At 40.3% G+C, this 19,651-nt stretch overlaps 1 protein-coding gene across 1 annotated transcript in view; it reads left to right on the top strand.

Annotated features, from left to right (window-relative positions):
- Window positions 1-11,074, top strand: part of ROS1 (ROS proto-oncogene 1, receptor tyrosine kinase) — a 67,730-nt gene extending 56,656 nt beyond the window's left edge. Inside the window, exons 43-44 of the mRNA XM_054630068.2 lie at window positions 1,233-1,396; window positions 10,849-11,074. Of these exons, the coding sequence (XP_054486043.2) occupies window positions 1,233-1,396; window positions 10,849-10,994 (310 nt within the window). The 3' untranslated portion in view covers window positions 10,995-11,074. The remainder of the gene's footprint in view (window positions 1-1,232; window positions 1,397-10,848) is intronic.
- Window positions 11,075-19,651: the final 8,577 nt, after the last annotated feature.

Here is a 19,651-nt window from a genome sequence, read left to right as displayed (position 1 = left end):
TAGATTCCTAAAACAGATTTTCAAAATTTCATGGAATCCTCTTGAAAAAACATAATTACTCTGTTCAACTTGAAAACCACAAGAATACAGGTTGATGACAAGTGGCTTTGCAACAATTTTTCTACTCACATTCTCACTTGACACTAATATTTTAATGAAAAATACCATTGGAAAATCAGAAGCCAAGCGATTCCTCCCAGCTGTCACCAAGGGCTTTTTAAGATGCCCAGTTGTGGTGAAGGACAGCAGTCATCTTTTTAAGATGGATAAGTGAGGATCTGAGCAAGGCAATTCATTTCACATAACAGATTAACGCCTGGTGTCACATAGCAGCAGGTCTGGGAAGATGTTTGTCAGGGGAGGGTTTGAACTTAAGGCTTAGAGGTAAATGCTCCACATTCCAGATGCAGCTTCCTGAACCAGCCTTTCACTGGTTATCTCTGGTTTTGAGACTCTGAGACCTCTTTCCACTCCCAACATTTAGCATGTCCAGGTGCTGGCTGTGTTTTGGTTTTCAGCCTGTCTGTCCCTGGCTTTTGTAGGATTTGGTTTTGTGTAGCATAAACTCACCTTGAGCAAGGAATAAAAACCAACCCTATCATTTAGACAAACAGGAGGTAAGTTTTCCACTAAATGGTAACAATAGGATTGTCCAAGGTGGGCTGGAATCCCTGCACCCAGAGGAAACTCATACCATGTTTGCCTTTGGAAAGCTTATTCCTATTTGCTTTGACCTGGAGGTAGAAGTTGAAATTAACCCTCCCTGTGCTGGAGGGTTTGCCTTGAACTTCTCCTGAATGTGAGCTAGCTTGAGTTGAAAGAGGATTAAATAAGTTGGAAACATCAGGTTAATTTCTGATTTTACACTTGCTTTTTTTTTTTTAAATTTTTTTTCTGCGAGAGAATTTCCTCCTTGTCTGCTTTCTTAGAAAGTATTCCTGACTTCTTCAGGGAGAGTAGATGTTCATAGCAAATGTGTCTTATAAAAAAAATGTTATATCTGCTTCCAATCTCAAAAATATCCATTGCTGAAGAATTAAAATGTTTTATAGTAATTATTCTCGACTTTAATTTGATCTTTAATTTGTTTTTCATTGCCTCAGCAGCTGATGATGATCTTTGTACCACACAGAAAGTTTTCAGGCCAAACTTGCTTCCCAGATGTTTAATGGTAAGTGTTGAGATGAATGACTCTGTTATAATTTTTGTTTGCTTTTACATTTTTTTTCCAGCTGTCAATTAATGACAAGATGCTGGTCCCAAGAACCTCACAACAGACCTACTTTTTCTTGTATTCATGACAAACTGCAAGAGATAAAACAATCTCCACTGTCCTTCATCTGCTGCCTTGAAAACAGAGAGGCATCAGCTGGAGTCATCAATGAAGCTTTTGAAGGTGAGTCTGGGCCAGCACCCGCTCTTCTTGTGGCCTCTGCCCTGCATTTGTCACTGCCTCAAATTCTCTGGCTGTTGCATGGAAACAGCAAAGATTTACCTCTGTCATGTGAACATGTAAAGGTTCCTTCTGTGCCTGCAAGGTACAATGAACTAGATGAAGGTTGTGTAAGATTACCAAGCAAAAAGACCCCGATGAGGTTGTCATTAAGCCTGACTTACAGAGATATCCAATTTGCATCTGAATTCTTAGTAGTTCACAACCCTGTTCTGATAAAATAGATGCCTAAGTTCCTTGCAGAGCCAGGGGAGCCTTAGAAGGCGTCCATGTGGAAATCTGTTTAATCTGTTTGCATGCTATTGTTTTATAATGAAAAATATTGAATGGTGAAAGAACTATTTTCTGCTCTAGAAAAACCAAACCTGTTTCTAAAATATCTAAAGGCTTCATTTTGGAGGTGATTTTTTTTTGGGGTTTTTTTTTTTCCCCTTCACAAATGGTTACCAAACTAGGAACTCACCCTGATTCACAAACAGTTTTGATATTTCAGTACTTTGTGTTTTCCTAAAAACTTCCTGATCCATCCCAGGAATGACACAGTATTCAATTACACAACTACATAGACATTCTTCTTCAGGATACTCTCTATATTCAAATCACTGGTATTGTTCAATTGTCACTTAATTTGATATTTTGCTAATCTTTATAATTTGATGAAGCTTTAAAAATGTCAGTTTATTTCCACTGTGGTTCCTCTTTATGTCAAATCATGCCTGTTCATGGCATGTTTACATTACAAGACTAAAAACTTTATAAAGACATGAAGGGACCAGCACAGATAATCTATCATTTCATGCTTTTTTAACAGCTGATTTTGCACCCTTATGCTATAATGAAAAACAATTTGCATATAGTGTAATTCTTTAGTTTCTTTAAGGGTATCTTAGCTCTCAATAACAACATTCAGGAAAGAGATACTTTGTCTGGCACAAATGTAAGCCTGGCATTGGCTCAGGAAAGGACTACAGCCAATTAATTAGGCACTATGCCCAAGCTAATAGGCCTTACATTTTGGATGGACTTTATCTCACCTAAATGCAGCTGTCTACAGGCTAGGAGCCTCATCTAGGATACCCTTCTAGGTAGCTCTGCAGTCAGAAGCAGAAAGTGACAGCTGCTGTTTTTTGGGCATGTATCACAGCAGGAAAGGGGTCACCTTTTGCCTTACTCTTCACTGATGATGGCTGGCATCCAGGTGACTTGCCACATTTAATTTGGTTCATGTAGCATCACAGGGTGGGTGAGACTGGAAGGGACCACTGGAAGTCACCCAGTCCAACATCCCTGCTCAAGCAGGGTCCCCCCAAACACATTGCTCAGGATAGTGTCCAAAATACATCATCTCAACTATAGTATCTCAGACTAGGTGTTTAATTTTCAGATGGCTATAGGAGCACAGCATCCACTGGACACAGGGCTTGCACCCACTCCTGAGCTAGTTTGGTTTCCTGGCTTAGACATCTCTGTGTTCCCTAACTCCACAGACAACAGAGACATGAAAACTAACAGAGTTAAGAAGTTCTTGTGGCATTACATCAATATCTGTCAAAATTTTAGTAGGGCTGAAATTTCTGGAGAAACCTACCTTTCTGCTGCTTGGAATTGGGGAAAGGGGCTGGAAGGTTGGTTACCATGTTTGTGGTGGAATAGACCTGGCACAGATGTAACATGAAAGAGTTTTCATTTCAGTGCAAGTCTCTGCTTAGCATGTGTCAGATAAGCCTGACTTTCTCCAGCAGTTAACTTGCTCAATTTAAGCAAATAATTACTTTCACTGGGATGACAAATACACATTCTTAATGTAAGAAACCTTATTTTGCCAAAATTTCAGGTTCTGTCACACAAAAGGTCACAGAAAAACCCCATTGTTTTGCTTATTTGCCAGGAACAAAAGTTGCATTCTTAGAAATTACCAAGATGCAAAGGAAAACATGGATTGAGGCTTCCATGAAGTGTCAGTTTGATGGATAAAAATTTGAAAAAAATCAGTTTAGTGCAGAAAATATGGTAGTATAATGGACTTTAAGGGTGGTCTTAATAATAGCTCTGTACTCCATAATGTAATTTTAGTCAGAGGATCTGTTGAGAGGAGTCACTTTTAAAATCAGACTCCATTAAACCTGTTTATAATAACTTAGTTGGTAAAATCTGGCCCACTGTGGTAAGCAGGGCAATTCAGTGTAGGCAGAGCTTTGGCTGTCAGAACTTCTACTTGGCACAATCTCTTCCTGAGCCTTGGACCTTTCCCCACCAGCTGTCATGTTCCCTCTTCTGGCTTCCTCTCATTCTTCCCTTTCCATAGGTTCTGCCCAGCTGCTGGTGCCTCAGACCCATTGCTGGATCTGCATTGGGAGGAGAAGACAAAGCAACTGTTTTCATGCTTCTATTCAATGTTTTCATGCTTCAGTTCTCAAAAGTCCTTCTTAACTTCTCTTCAGGTTCATTTGGTGATTCTCATATAGGAAATACCCTTTAGGAAATAGGGTAGCTTGAATTTTATTCATCTGCATATCATCCTTCAATTTAAATGGATTTTAAAAGGCTAAACACTTGACTAGCTCTTTGCATGTATAATGCCATAGTAATTTTCCTGTATATCTATAATTGACCTGTAGGCTATCTCCCTCTTTCCCCAAGCACAGTCTTAATAAGCCCATTAAAATGTCATGCTGTTTACTTGATTGAAGCTCTAGAGTCCTTGTGATGTTTTATTGTTGCTGGATTTTCTGATCAAGGACACATGCATGTCAATTTTCTATAGCTCTCCAGCCTTGAATTAATTTGACAGTTTTTCTGCCTGCCATGTAAATCTCATGCAGCAGAATTCAGTAAGATGTGGGCTCCAGAAGTGAGATTGATTTAAGCAAGAAAAGGCCATTCAGGTTCTACTTGAGTTTCCAGACTAAAATGTGTGCTCCACTATGACCCTGTCAAAAACAGTTTGGGGCATGGAATATGTCTCAGACTGTAATTTGTAACACATTGTATAATAAGTTAGTGATTTTTAAAATTTGTATTCATTTCTAGCTGGGACTAAGTGAAGTATTCCTTGTGTTCCTAGTAGTAGTAGAAAGATGACAGCCAAAACAAATAATCCAAAATCTGTTCCATGATGGATTGTCCTCGACAATATTTTCCAAAAATGTTACACAGTCACTGGCCTTTGTGTGTTATGAAACCCCAGCCACGAGCGTCCAGCCAAGAAATGCTTGCTCTCACCAGGTGACCTAGTTTCAAAAGAAAGAGACAAATGTCAAGCAAAGTGAAATTACATGCCTCAAAATAGCTAAGATACTTAGCCTTACATCTTCCAAATTCTGTTGAGTCTTACCCGGCCACTTCTAGCAGGTCCATGCAGGCTGTTGGTGATTTTCATAGGTGGGAGAGCTGAAAAACATTAGATTTTCTCAATAACCTTAATGCCAGTGCAGTGTGACATAGAGATGGCAAGTGTGGGTAAACCAATACAGACAGGCTGCTAGTGGACAGCATGCTAGAACAGAGAGCATGGGCATGGCAAAAGGGGCACTTGCTATGTTATTGCAAGATTTACCCTTCTAAAGCAGGCATCAAGTGTCCATAAACATGCCTGAGCAATACCAGCACCTCCTGGTGCTGCTGCATTGGAAGGGAGGCAGGTAAACTCAGGACCAGGGTCTACCAGCTTAGAGCTTTTCCTTCTTGCTCTGACAGGCTTCCCCAAGACATTGATTTTGGGCTTAAAGTAGCAGTAACAATATTTATTTGAGTGAGGGCAGCACTATCCAGCCAGAGGACTGAGACACCAGTGGGTTTTGAATTCAATGGGAATTTCCTGAGCACAGGCCCTGTCACCAGAGTTCCCATTCATTGCTGAAAGATAGTCTGTTCTTCCCCCAGTTCCAAGAAGCGCAGCATGCTAGAAGGACAACCCTGCATTGCTGTAAAAATAACTGGACCATCTATTTTCAGACATCAGTTTTTACATTTGCACATATAAGACAGCACTATAGCTTTTCAGGTCCTGTGAGTGCCCCTTTACAGATGGAAACACCTGTTTGATTTGGCAAACGCCTTTTCTGACATCAGACAACTGGGCATTAAGCAGCTGGAGAGACTTCTTGCCTTTATGACCTAGAAGGACTATTCTTATCAGGGCTACTCCTTACTATGGCTTTTGGACCTATATGGAAAAGATGTATAATTGCTTAGAAAAAGAGGCTCCTCTGGCAAGAGGAGATGCCAGGCATTTGGAGAAAATCCAGGATAAAAGACTAAAGACTGAAAGGAAACTTATTTGGCCTCAAAACCATGATTTTTAAATTCTAAACTGGAGATATTGTTTGAAAAATGTGGCAAGATACAAGAGTTAGAATTTAGTAATGTTTCTTTTTTTCCTTTTTCTTTCCAAAGGCAGTGTATTTATTTCTTCAGCAATTCAGGTTACTTGCTAAAACTGTCATCTGTATTTTTTTTAAATCTCAGAGCAAAATTTTGCACTGAGAGGACTTGATATTAAAGCTAGAATCAGCAATTTCATCATTAAAATTATATGTTTGCTCTCTGTACTGGCTGAGTACCTGTTTTCTGTTCCTCATGTAAGAGTTATCAGTTTATTTTCCTAAACCAAACTGCCTTTTAAAAACTACTCCACACCTCTCTGAACGTAAAATAATCACTTGGGCAAATGGAAGCTTCTCTAAAGCAGATGTGTTGATAAGGAACATTTTTAGAACCTTGTATCTAGTCTCCTTTGTGTTTTTCTGAAATTCAGTAATCCTCTTCCCCTCTTAGCTCAGTGAGCGGCTGACCCAAAGCCTGCAGAGGTCAGAGAAAAGCCTGCTTCCAAAAAAGAGTGAGTGGTTACAGCACTGCAAGAAAAGGGGAACTTGGTGGTGTAATAGCTTCTTATTTGTACTCCAGACAAATGGTTTTTGATTCCAGAGAGTGCACATGAGCCATATGATGCTGCAAGTGAAATCACACCAATACTTTGCTGTAGACTGAAGGAAAAAACCAGATGGTGTGAGACTGTAAGACAGATGTGTAGACAGATGTGGATAGATATAGGCAACTAAAACATAAAAACTGCCTTTACACTGGGTGTCTAGGCTGTCACCAGAGACTCCTAGACATATTTAGGGGATGTTAATGTGTAAAGGCAAGGATGTGGATTAAGCATCTCCACAAAGTGATTCATTCCTCCTTTCTCTGTTGACTGTAAAGACAGTCTAGGCAAGGAGCTTAAACTGGGCATGAAAGACCTGGGTGGTTAAAACTTGGTAAAATGAATCTTGTTTTGTAACATGGAGAAAGTTTTATTGCATTGCAGCAAATGTAGAAGTGGGGTATTTTTTGTGCATTTATATTATAAATTTTAATAAACTAGGTAAGAAGCAGGTTTATGTATGTAATTACTAGGACACAAAGATTTAAGTACACAGTTCTCTAAAAAATACATTAAAATAAAAAGAGACACAATGCTTCCAGCAGATTAGTGCAGGGGAAATGTAGGGTGAACAAAATTCTCACTTTTAGCACCTTTAGTGTCTGACAGAATAGCAAAGCTCAGTGAGTCACCCTCAAACCATGCAAGATCATATGCTTCATTAGGCAGGAAACACCGATATATCTCCACTGATACATAATACAGAGTGGAGTATTAAAACGGATATATATTTGTTCTATTTATATTCTTACTGGCTATGTGCAGGAACTGAAACACAGCTCCTCCTGCTCCAGGTGGCCATCAGGTATCAGGAAAATACTCTCTACACAGGAGCTGTCTCCTTGAGCTAACCAAGGTGGCTGGAGTAAAGAAGTCAAGGTTCAATAGCCACCGTTTTCACCCTTAACAAAGATATGTCATCAGGTGTTTCTCTCAAATGTGTTTGCTGGGGGGTATATCTTTCATCCATGCCAGTAAGTCAGCCAGCCTCTTGTTTACTGCCACATACATTGTGCAGCAGTGACAAAGGACAGAAAAAGAGGAGGGTATTACTGAGAAACAGGAAATGTGGCTGGACTTCTAAATACCTTACCATACTGAAGGTGCTAAGCATCATATGGGATTATGTCACCCGGAATTAGTAACGTCTCAGGCTGGCTACTTAGCTGGTGTAAATTGGTGGCACCCCACAGGTTTCAGTGGAACTTCATTAATTTATGCTAGCTGAGGGTCTGGCCCTGAAATAGCTGTAATATAAGATCAGCATCTCTAGATCAGTTTATTCAGTCTCAACCAATCAGTTTTTCTACTGACATTCTTTCTCTTCTTAAATTTTGTCACCTTCTTGAATTTAAACACCAAAACCCCCTCGTCTGCTTATCAAGACACCACAAAAATTTGCACCCTTCTAGGCAGGACTTCAAAACATGTTGTGAGCCCCCAGAGTTTACCAAGCAGGCAAGGACAGGCACTCTGTGACCGTGAGGCAGGACCCACGGCCTGGCTCGACTCTGCGGCTGCCCTGTGACAGGAAGCAGCTGACTGGGGTGCTGGGATGGGGAAGGGAAAAGCACAGATTTTATCAGGTCAGGGCTGGTCTTCTCAGAGGAGGCTAAGCAAGCAAACTCTACTCCTCTATAGTATGAGTCAGGCGATCATTGTTTCGTGTGTCAGTTAATGTGGGGCTCTCTGGAGTAAACTTCTGCCGATCCCCGGAGAGAGGGGTTGTAATTCATTTACCTGCAGTTTGGCTCAGATGTGCTTTATGCACAAGTTCTAAGCACAGCCTTTAAGCTTTAAGCACAGCTCTACTAGGAAAAATGTCCAGCAAGGTCAAAGCCACATGCATTTAGGACCTGAGACGTGTCTGTGCAAGTACAATGCTGAGCTTTGAACTTGCCGTTTTAGCTGTAGGAAGCAGCCTGGGACAGCACAGAGCTCAGCGGGATCCTGCTTCTCAGTGGGGTACTCCTCAGCCTGTACAAAGCTCTGGACTGACAGGGCAAGCCTGCCTCATGCCCTGAGATAGGTTGTTTAAAGCAAACCTAGGTAACTCTACACTTATGCACCAGTTTGCAGTATGGACAACCCCTCAGAATTCAAGCCTGTAGAGCTGACCCTCCAGCATGACTGCAGATTTTATGAAGGTGCTCCTTGGACGTCTCCTCTTGGGGTGTTTTGTTGACTCAGCCCAGCTTTGCTTGTGAAATCTGAGGGGATCACATCACATGGTTTATCCTGCATTTACTCACGTATAACCCAGCATGACTGTACATCAATCAACTAATTTTAGCGATGTTAAAACTGAAAAGAAAATAGTGATATCTTATAAATATACCAACCTGCCTCTCCACTCCGGTTTCTCTCTATCCTCCTTCAATTTCTTAACATTTTTTGGGAGGGCCTTCCAAAGATTATTCAGAATTCTCTGACTTGACTTCAGCTTCCCAGGGTGCTGGTAGGGCTTCTAGTCTGCACATTTCTGGGGAAATTTTACAATATATAATGAATTTTTTCTTCAATCGCTCATTTTTAGTATTTTGTGTCTCTGTCCATTCTTCTGCTCCAACTAAATGAGCAAAAACAATTTGCTTGCTTTGCTGACTTACGTAACAGTTGAGCGTTGTACTATATAACTTGAGATCTTTGTGTAGCTTTGTCTTGTAGAGCAGAATGGTTCTGAACTTTCATCAGTGCTGAACACTGCACTGAGAGATGACTCAACAGTGAAGGAAAGGGCACTTACAGTCAAAAATGTGACAGTCAAAGTGGCAATGTATCTTACACCTGTCATAGGAGAAAGGTCATCAATATTATATTCTTCCTCCATCATTGGATGTGATAAGAATATTTTGCAAAAACAGTATTTCTTCCTTATTGCATTCCCACAGCTCAAAATGTAAAACCAAGGCAAGGTGTTTGATTTTTTAGCTCTTTTTTTCTTAATGAGAAACACAGTGGTGCATAAGCTGAAAGAGGATTATAAAATTTTATATATTCTCTAGTTCTTCAGACCTGTTGGGGAAAGAATTAGTAATGTATCTATATATCTGGTAAAAATATCTCAGTGACCTCATACTCACATTTGTGTAAACATCACCTCATCAGTTCCAGATACTTATACAGGAAACAAATCTGAATGCTCCTCTAGTGTTCTATACTTAGGCAGGTCAGCCGGCATATGTCTGGTCTGTAAATACCCAGTTTTACTTGGGTCCTTATTTTAAGGTTTCCCTCTTAAGAGTTTGCTGCAAACGTGCCCTCAGCATTTGCCTGTGTGCCTTTTCCAAAGCAAATTGTCCCTGAAGATTGCCATTAAGTTAAACAAAAAAAAAAAAAAAAAAATAAAACAGCTACAGAGAAGAGCTGAACTGGTTGGTAAAGGCTTAGTTGGAGCTGAAATACTAAATATGGCCATAATAGCCCTAAACTGACAAAGTATCAAATGATTTCTCATTGCTGTCAGTCACTGTGGTATGTGACCACAGTTTGCTCTGTGTCCCAAACCCCATCTTGCTAACAGGTTTCTAAAATCAAAATTCTCTTTCAGGCTTTTCCTGATAATATTTCCTATGCTAATGGACTCTAGCATGTGGAATAAATTTCTGACTTTATAGCTATAGGGGAGATGTGTGATTATAGTGACATAATAAATTGTGTGTTGCCTGGTGCAATAGCACAATGCTTGTGATTCCTTTGAACAGATAACCCTGAATGTCATATGCTTAATTTTTCAGTTATGAAGTAAAACAAGGAGGGAGCGTAATAAAAGAAGGTACACGTTACAAAAATAAATGCAAAAAATAGTAGCAATTATAACTTAAGTGCTTGGTTAACAATTCTTATATTTTTAAAAATTTATATCCCCTGCAATAAATCTCAAGCAACTATGTATAGATAAACTACATCAAATTAAGGAAAAATTGAAAGTTTTTTAAAACGTGAAAAACACAGTGGATTGCCAAGTTTAAGCTTCTGGAAGAGCAGAATACTACAGAGACAGAAGCCTAGACTAGTCCTCTAGAGAGACAGTATATAATGATTTTGTAGATAGAAAACTGCCAATGTTACAGGAGTCTTTAGCAGTATTATTAACAGGCTTACTACAAAGGTTCAGATTGAAATAATTTTTGCTTTATGCTTCTTTACAAGGAAAAGAAGCAAGTCATGCATTCATGACAGTATTGCTGCCTCTGGAGGTATGAACACTGATAAGTAACCTTTCCCAAATTATTTACTTCAAGTTCTGGTCCACTTTCTGTACATTTTCTGCAGACAATAGCAGAAAATAAATTTGAATCATCATGCTTTCAACTTTCTCCAGCAGCTGTCTGATTTTGTTCGCTTTCTAATACTGCATGTGTATTACTGAGTGTTGTATTTTCTTTTTTTTAATTAAGTTTTTAAAATATTTTTCCATTTTATTTTATTTTCTCTTACCTTTTTTTTTTTTCTTTTAATGCAGATAATGATATCCCATGTGCAGATTCAGACAGCATTCTTTCAGCCACACTAATGGAAACAAGGAATCAAGAGGGCTTAAATTATTTGGTACTAGTCAAAGAAGGCAACCCAGATGAAAAAAGCATCAATTCTGCTGAGATTAGTTAAGTCTGGTTACCACTGTTTAAGAGAGTGAAAGAGAAAAAAACTCCTCAAAGAAGACATAATCCAAGGAAAATATTCTGCATGTTATCATACTTACAGAGATGTCTGGAAAAAAAAATCAATTCTTTAATAAAACTACCAGAAAACATAATGAATGTTGTGTATCAGGATAAGACACCAATTACATAGCCTTAGATTTTCTACATGTTATGATTTGGGTGCTTCACAGGAGATAGTTTAAAGCAAAAAAACTTGTATCACACGGTAAGGGATTTTACTGTGGTATTAGGTTTATGCACTCACATGTGCCTCAGGCACACAGCAGCCCTTCCAAAAAGGGAATACTGGTATGCTGCTTCAAAAAACAGACCAGCTTTTTTGTGAAGAAAACCAAACAGTTGAAGTCTAGTTTCATTGTGCACAAACAGGATTTTACAAACTGAAAAAAACCCCATAAATACCGAACTCCAAATCAGAAAGCAGCTGAAGAAAGATGACCAGGTTGTCCACTGCTGCAGGTGGTCTGTTTCCCTAATTATTTAAACAAATGTTTGCAATCATCTTGCATATTAAGTTGCACAGCAATTGATCTGACAGTCTGGACAGTCCTGTTTTCTTACATTTCTTCTCCTTTCGTTTTTGAATGTTCATCATCCTCATTTATTTTTATCATACTGGGTGAAGGGAGGTACTCTTCCTTGGTGTGTTTGGAGATCAACTCGAAGTATATTAAAAATTTTTATACAAATAATTATTCAATGAAAGACAGCAATAAGCTTTTTTCTAACCTTTCATCATGAACAGTAGATTGCAAATTATACAGAGCTATTCACTGACATCTTTCAGGAAGCTAGAAACATGCTGTAATTTTATGCAAATATTTTATAATGGGGCACACTGGAAAGTAGTAAAGGTTCTATCGGATGTCAGAATGTATACATTTGTGAGAAGCAACTTCACTGCAATCAAACTTCAAAAGTTTCTTAAACGGAGATTCAACACAGATGAAAAAAAAATTTGGAATCTCAACATTTTACTACAATGAAATAGAAATTCCTAATTTTGATTTAGGATTCTTCAAAGTCCCTGAAAAAGCTTTTTCAAACATTATATAAACATTTTTCTTCATCTACACATCAGTGTAAAAGACAGATTTGCTAATAAATACAATTGCAGCACTTCACTATGCTCACCAGACCGTGAGCAATGGATAAACAAATAAATACTGTATTATGTTTCCTTCCTCTTTGAGTGCTGCTTGATTGGTTGTACAGTGATTCCTTCCATTTCAGTAATTTAAAAATTACTAACGTTTGCTAACCTATGGCATGTGGTGGCCAGAAACCAGGAGGATCCCTTTGCTGTAGCCACCACACCTGAATGTGCTCTGTGTGCATAGCTTGACTTAAGTCAAGAAGACTGCTCAGTCAGCAAGCCTCAGACAAAGGTTTTGAACAACAAGACTCTACAATAGCTTTTTCTTTAGCAGGAGAAACCTTCAATCCTCCCAAAATTTTGTCAAGACAATACCCTTCACAGACCTCATGAGCACCTGTGATGTGATATCCCAAGTCAATTCAGCTTTGTGTAGGTCTGCATTAAAAAAGAATCATGGAAGAGCCTAACCAACGTGTGTAAACTGGGTTAGTGGGAAAGATGAGCATCAGGGACAGAGAGAAGCCAGGAGTAATGCCCTCCAGGTCTTGAAGCAGTCACAAATACACAAAACAGCGCAGAAGGAAAAAGGGGAAGGTAATTCTTGTGTCCACATTTTGTAAGTGTTGTAAGGCCAGCCTAGTTTTAATGAAAAAATTAGCACAGTATGATGAGAAAAAAATGTGTCACATTTAACACACTGCCAATAGATGAAACCTTAGGATATTGACCAGTGATCTATGCCTTTTGTACCTGATAATACGAAAAACGTATTGGACAGGATAAAAATTAACTTCTTGATCCAAATTTGAGGATCCTGATCTATAATTTGTTGAATTCAGTGGAAGATACAATACCTACCCTTCCCAGTTATTGCAGTCATCTGAGTCATGCTCAGTGATACAGTGTGAGCTCTGATCATGGCCCTACCCTTACACTGGCCAAAACTCCATTGTCCCCCCTTCATTTTCCTGCCTTAGAGAAGTAAGTATGCAAATGCAACTATTCCATTGAGTTATGGTAAAGCTGAATTTGATGCTGGCAAACTTAGCCTCACTTGCTTCCACCCAGATTCTACTTGAAGAGAGTTTCTTAATCCCTCTTACTTATGTATCACCCTTCTCCTTACACATCTTTATGATTTCATCTTCTCTGTCTTATTGAAGTGTTGCTTCCTCTCTTCATTCAAACTCTTCTTGATTATTCATATCTTTCTCAGCAACACTTAGTCATATCAGGAGGTCACCTCTTGCCTTCCAGCAGACAGGTCTGATTGCAGTTTTCATGCTGCTTTTTGACAGAGTAGGAATGAGAATGAAAGACCTCTTAAACGCATTCTTTCTTGGGCAGGGAAATGGGTGCTACCTGGCCTGTGGTTGCCTCTATTTTTACCTCCACCTATCACAGATCAAGGGAAAGAGTCAAGGAACCCTTGAGTTCAAATGTCTTGACTTCCATGGCTACAGATTTTAAATAATATAGATGGATTTAAAGGTGATAACATCATTTAAAGAAAATAAATGTTTATCAGAAAGATTATATGTGAGATAAGAGTAGTATAAGGCATGTGGACCATGCTGTAAATCAGGTTAGATATGTTAAGCTAAGCTGATGTACAGCAGTATAAAATCTGTCTCCAAGTATTTAGCTTAAATTTGTCCTGAGACAGGTAGACCTATGCCCAGCCAGTTCCTAAAAAAAAAAAAAAAGAGGACTAATCTCTTTAAGTCTCCTCCATTTTATTGTTGAGCATGACATTTCATGGCATGCAATATCTCTTTGGTTAATTTGAGTCATCTGCCTGGTTGTGTCCCCTCCCAATGTCTTGAGCACCCTCAGTCTATTCACTGGGGAGGGGGCACAGAGTGAGAAGCAGAGAAGGCTTTGATTCTGTGCAGGCACTTCTCAGCAGTTTCTAAAATATTACTGTGTTATCAGTATTGTTTTGGCTGCAAATCTAATATATAACACAAGATGACCTGCTGTGAATAAACTCCAAGCCAGTACAGTCTCTAAGCTGCTGGGCAGAAGAGATGTGCTCTCAGGCACTGAATTGGGGTGATCTCCTGATCTCACCAGGAGATGCCCCAGGTGGGTCTCTGGGCCACAGCCAGTTCCTGTCTCAGGCTCTTTGGTGTTCCTTGATGCCAGCACAAACACTGAGCAGCAACACTGAGCACACTGCCCAAATGATGCCACACACACAGCCCACGAGTGCTGGGCTCCCAAATGGCCATAGCTGAGCTCTGAGCTGTGCTTGGATGGACATGGATAGATATATCGCGTGTCTGTAGCTGGTTTGTCTTTGACGTGCATATGAATGGGTGAAAAATATTCTACTTCTGGCTGTAATTTGAATTTCCTACAACCCAATACAAATGCTGTGGTGATTAATTAATGTTTGCAAATTCTTTTGTAAGTGTGAAGGGCCATGGCAGATGTTACTGATTTACTAAGGCAGAATTTCCAGTCTTCTGAATTTTAAGTCATCTCTTTTCAGGTCTACAGCAGGTGGTAGCACTCAGCCATCCATGCATTTCTGTCTTTCAGACAGGGTTGATTGCAAGAGCTTTTGAGCTGGCACATACTGATGACCAGGGCTATCCAAAACCTGTGTATCTCATGCTTTCTATTTGGGATCCACGATCAGGATACTATGAAGGAAAACCAATTTTTTATGACAAGAATATTGAGTTCTTATTAGATAAAAGATAAAATTATGGAAACGTCCATGTAGCTGAGAGATATGCCAGGCTCTAGCAGGATCATTCTCTGATTCCCATGTGCCACAGAGGGAGTGCCCAGTGACATAAGCTATGGGAATGTGGCTGTCAAGAGATCTGAAGGGAAAATTTATACAGCTTGAAAGGATGATATGTTGAGATATGAAAGGCAAAAGACATCCTTGGTTTTATCACATTAGACAGAAAAACTTGGGGTATCAAGATGATTTATTTGCCTTTTTTATATTTAACATTCAGGTCTCATCTTCTCCAGGAGACTTTACTGTCATTCATTCAATGGCATCATCACATGATTTGGGAAACTTAAGAATGAACACCAGAAAGCAGAAGGTCATGTAGCTATACTGCTAACACAAGTTTTTTTCTGCTAGTCTTTGTTACCTGCAGAAACTCATAAGTGGTGAGAGCAAGAAAATCAAGGTCTAAGTTCACCTCAGCCTAACTTGTCTGAGAACATCAAGCCAGGGTCCAGCACTGAGATTAAAGTTGCTGTTCCTCAGCTTTCCTAGTACCCTAGAGAACAGAGCCTAGTAATGCTCTTTGGATCACAATGTCCCTCAAAATTTGCTTCTCTTACACTTGTATAGAAGGGCACAAATATCCTGACAGCAGAGTCACTGCACCCTTGCTTTCCATGATGGTTTTCAGCAAATAAAGTTTTACCATCTATTTGACTTGGCTGAGGTTTCCAGGTAATTTCCTCTTTTTTTAAAATTTTCTTTGCCATCTGTGTGATGATTTGAGTCCTTAGGTGTGGCTTTACTGAGCCTAACCAGGTGAAATTGATCCTCTTTAATTTGGGTTTAGGATTATGCATTTTAGTGGTGAAGGCAAGCTTTAGATTCAAATTTACCTCTTTCTACACAAAGTTGATATTATTCAGCTAGACCTGAAAAAGGATGTTGCAGAAAATAATGTCTGTAAGATAGGCTGGCAGGTCTGCTAATGGTTAAAAAATTCTAACTCTGTTTCATTTAATTAATTCTTGAAAATCTGTTACACACACTTCTAGTTGCAGAAGCTTGCAAATCAGCTGGATTTTTCAAATGATTATGGCTCTATTTATAATGACACTTAGCAACTCTAACTGATTATGTTTTAACACTAAAAAATAGCCAGAAACACAGGGTATCAAAGCGAAGTGAAGATGCCAAAAATATTGTTGCTATTTCTACTAACATAACTGATACTGCTGTATAAATAACCTTTTTTATGATGTGTTAACTTCTTTGTATGACATCAGTTTGGAGGATGTTCATCGCTGCCTTCTGTCTTTCACTGTAAGAACAGAGATGTAAAATAACCACTCCCTGTTTGGATTTTAATTCCTTTTGTAATTCTGTTGACATAGCTAGATTTTCTTTCTGGAATGGAATAGAATCATCTAGGTTGGAAAAGACTTCTAAGATCATTAATTTCAACCATCAACCCAGCGCTTCCAAATGTACCATGTCCCTAAGCACATCTACAAGTCTTTTAAGTACTTCCAGGGATGGTGAGTCCATCAGTTCCCTGGGCAGCCTGTTCCAATGCTTGACAGCCTTTTTGGAGAAGAAATGTCCCATAAAACCCAACCTAAACCCCCCCGGTGCAACTTGAGGCTATTTCCTTGCATTCTGTCGCTTGTTACTTAGGAGAAGAAACAGACCTCCACCTTCTTACAACCTCCTTTCAGGTAGTCATAGAGAGTGATAAGGTTACTCTTGAACCTCCTTTTCTCCAGGCTAAGTAACCCCAGTTCCCTCAGCTGCTTCACATAAGATTTGTGCTCAAGACCCTTCACCAGCTCTGGTGCCCTTCACAGACTCAAGGTTGGAAATTATCTCCAAGACCATGAGGTGTTGTCATTATAGCACAAGAGTTCTATTGTTATTGCAAGGGTTCCATATTGCTAGAGTTTCATACCTCCTTGATGTTTCCTGTAGGCAGCTCCTCTAGGCACTGACTCTCCCTTCTTCTCACAGTACCCCCACTGACTCCAGCTTCCCTCAACCAACCAATCCACTCTTTTATAACACTCTTCTGATTGGCTACAGCTGTGGCCTGTTAAAATCAGGCCGGCTCCTAATCTTTAATAATTAACCCACCTGTAATGCTTTAGGGGGTAAGATTACTTTCTATACTACCTTTATTTACTTATATTCTATCCCCCTACAATGAAGTCCAACTTTTGACCAACCACCACTTTGTCCACTAAACCATAGCACTAAGTACCATGTCCAGTCATTTCTTGGACACTTCCAGGGATGTGACTCTGCTATCTCAGCAATCCATTCCAGTGCTTGACAACCCTTTCCATGAGGAAATTTTTCCTAATATCCAACCTGAACCTCCCCTTGCACAGCTTGAAGATATGTCCCCTTGTCCTGCCGCTTGTTTCCTGGCACTTCACTACAGCTTCCTTTCAGGCAGATGTAGAGAGTGATAAAGTCTCCTCTGAGTCTCCTTTTCTCCAGTCTAAGCAATCCCAACTCCCTCAGCTGCTTCTTATAAGACTTGTGCTCCAGACCCTTCACCAGCTCTGTTGCCCTTCTCTAGTCATGCTCCAGCACTTCAATGTCCTTCTTGTGGTGAGGGGCCCAGAACTGGAGGTAGGATTCCAGGTGTGGCCTCACCAGTGCTGGGTACAGAGAGACAATCTCTTCCCTGGTGCTGCTGGCCGCACAATTTCTGACACAAGTCAGGATGCCATTGGCCTTCTTGGCCACCTGGGCACAGCTGGATCATGCTCAGTTGGATGCCAACTAGCACTCCCAGGTCCTTTTCCTCTGGGCAGTTTTCCAGCCACTCTTCCCCCAAACTGTAGCGCTGCCTGGGGTTGTTGTGACCCAAGGGCAGGGCATGCCACTTGGCCTTGTTGAAGTAAGCCTCATCCCACTGGCCTTGGCCCATGGATCCAGCCTGTCCAGATCCCTCCACAGAGCCTTCTTGCCCTCCAACAGATCAACACTCCCACCCAGCTTGGTATTACCTTCAAAGTGACTGAGGCACCACTCAATTCCCTCGTCCATATCACTGATAAAGATATTAAACAGGACTGGACCCCGTACTGAGCCCTGGAGGACACCACTTGTGTCTGTTGCCCACTGGATGTAACCCCACTGACGCTGCTCTCTGGCCATCCAGCCAGCTTTTCACCCAGTGAGCTGGGTAAAACCCCAGCCAAGCCATGAGCAGCCAGACTCTTCAGGATAATGCTGTGGGAAACAGTGTAAAAGGCTTTGCTGAAGCCCAGATAAACACCATCCAGTCTTTTCCTCATCCACTGAGTGGGGCATCTTGCCATAGAAGGAGATCAGGTTAGTCAAGCAAGACCTGCCTTTTGTAAGCCTGAGCCTGATCCCCTGATTTTCCTGCATGTGCTGTGTGATGGCCCTCAAGGTGATCTGATCCATTCACATCTTTTCTTCAGGGAATGCTTTCTGGGATGCCTACCTATCTACAAACAGAAATAAATTTCTGGGGAAAAGTGTTACTAAAAATCTCTTTAGAATTCTTTGATTCAGTTTTATATTGTGAGTAAAATACTCAATCTTGATGGAAACAATATAAGAAAAAGTAGTGAAAAAGTGACTATAGCTGCAAACACCCTATAGTTACCATGTCTGCACAGCTGTGTTTTGGCTCAGATCACAGAGTCCTGCAGGTCCTAAGTGCAGGACTTAAATATATGTCACTGGGGCATGGGTAGCAATAAAAGATATATGAGTAATAGGATGGCTTTTAAAAAACAAGTCTATGTGCAAGGAGGTTGGACTGTGAATTGTCTTATGACTGTTACTCAAAGGACTAAACAACTACAAAAATTGCAAATTCTTATCTGATCTACTTTTTTTTTTTTTAATGGCATAAGTGTCAAGTTAAGTGGCAAATGAAAACAATAACATTCTCTGGGAAATACACTCCCAAAGAGTGTAAACAAAATCAAATAAAAGTGCTGTCTTAAATACAGGATTTGCATTTTCTTAGCAGAATAAACTCTCTGCCTTGACTCTCTGTGCACTCACTGAAGTGGAGGTCATGGCTAGTGACAACTGGGAGCTGTTCCTGGAGGCTTTCTTGCCTTTTTAGGTTATGAGGGTCTCTGTGTGTTTAGGATAATATGATTGACGGCTCCACTCCGGCCCCAATTAGCACCCTATAATTTATTAGCTTCTGCTTTCAGATTATGCGCTAACTTCACAAATATTTCAACCACGGAAACAGCAGCTATCAAGTGTCTCTTTCCTGATCCAGCTCACTTGGACTGCAGTTAAATACAAGGAGGGAGCTGTGTAGGTCTGTCAAGAGAGAATAATCATTTGTGTCTCTGTGCAACGGGGGCTGTCATAATTCTTTAGGAACCAGCTTCTGGAAAAAAGGAGTTGTTCCACTGGATCAGAGTCAGGGGTTAGGTTTGGTTCCTGCCACATCCTGCCTCAATCACTGCAGGATTGAGACCAATTGCATTGGCTCTTCCTGAAAAGGCCCATGTTTGTCCAACTCTGTTTATCATGTAAATACTGACTCCATGCAAACAACATTGGCAGGAAAGTTTGTGTCCCTCCTCACACTGTTTCTTTGCTCCTTGCTGCTGTGGTGTGGGGCCAGTGTACTAAGTGCAGGAGGGAAGAGCCTGGGGGAGGCAGGAGAACAGAGAGGAAATGAGATGCAGGGTTCAGGCTGAGGATAGAAGTCAAGGAGAGGAGAAGTGGAGAAGTTGTGGTGGGTATGATGAGGGAGGAGGAGCACCTTGCAGCTGTACCCAGGCCAGGTAGGGCA

Source organism: Agelaius phoeniceus, chromosome 3, assembly GCF_051311805.1.
Source record: "Agelaius phoeniceus isolate bAgePho1 chromosome 3, bAgePho1.hap1, whole genome shotgun sequence".
NCBI lineage: Eukaryota > Metazoa > Chordata > Aves > Passeriformes > Icteridae > Agelaius > Agelaius phoeniceus.
The sequence above is the reverse complement of the archived record's forward strand: the minus strand, read 5'-3'. Positions and strand labels throughout refer to the sequence as shown.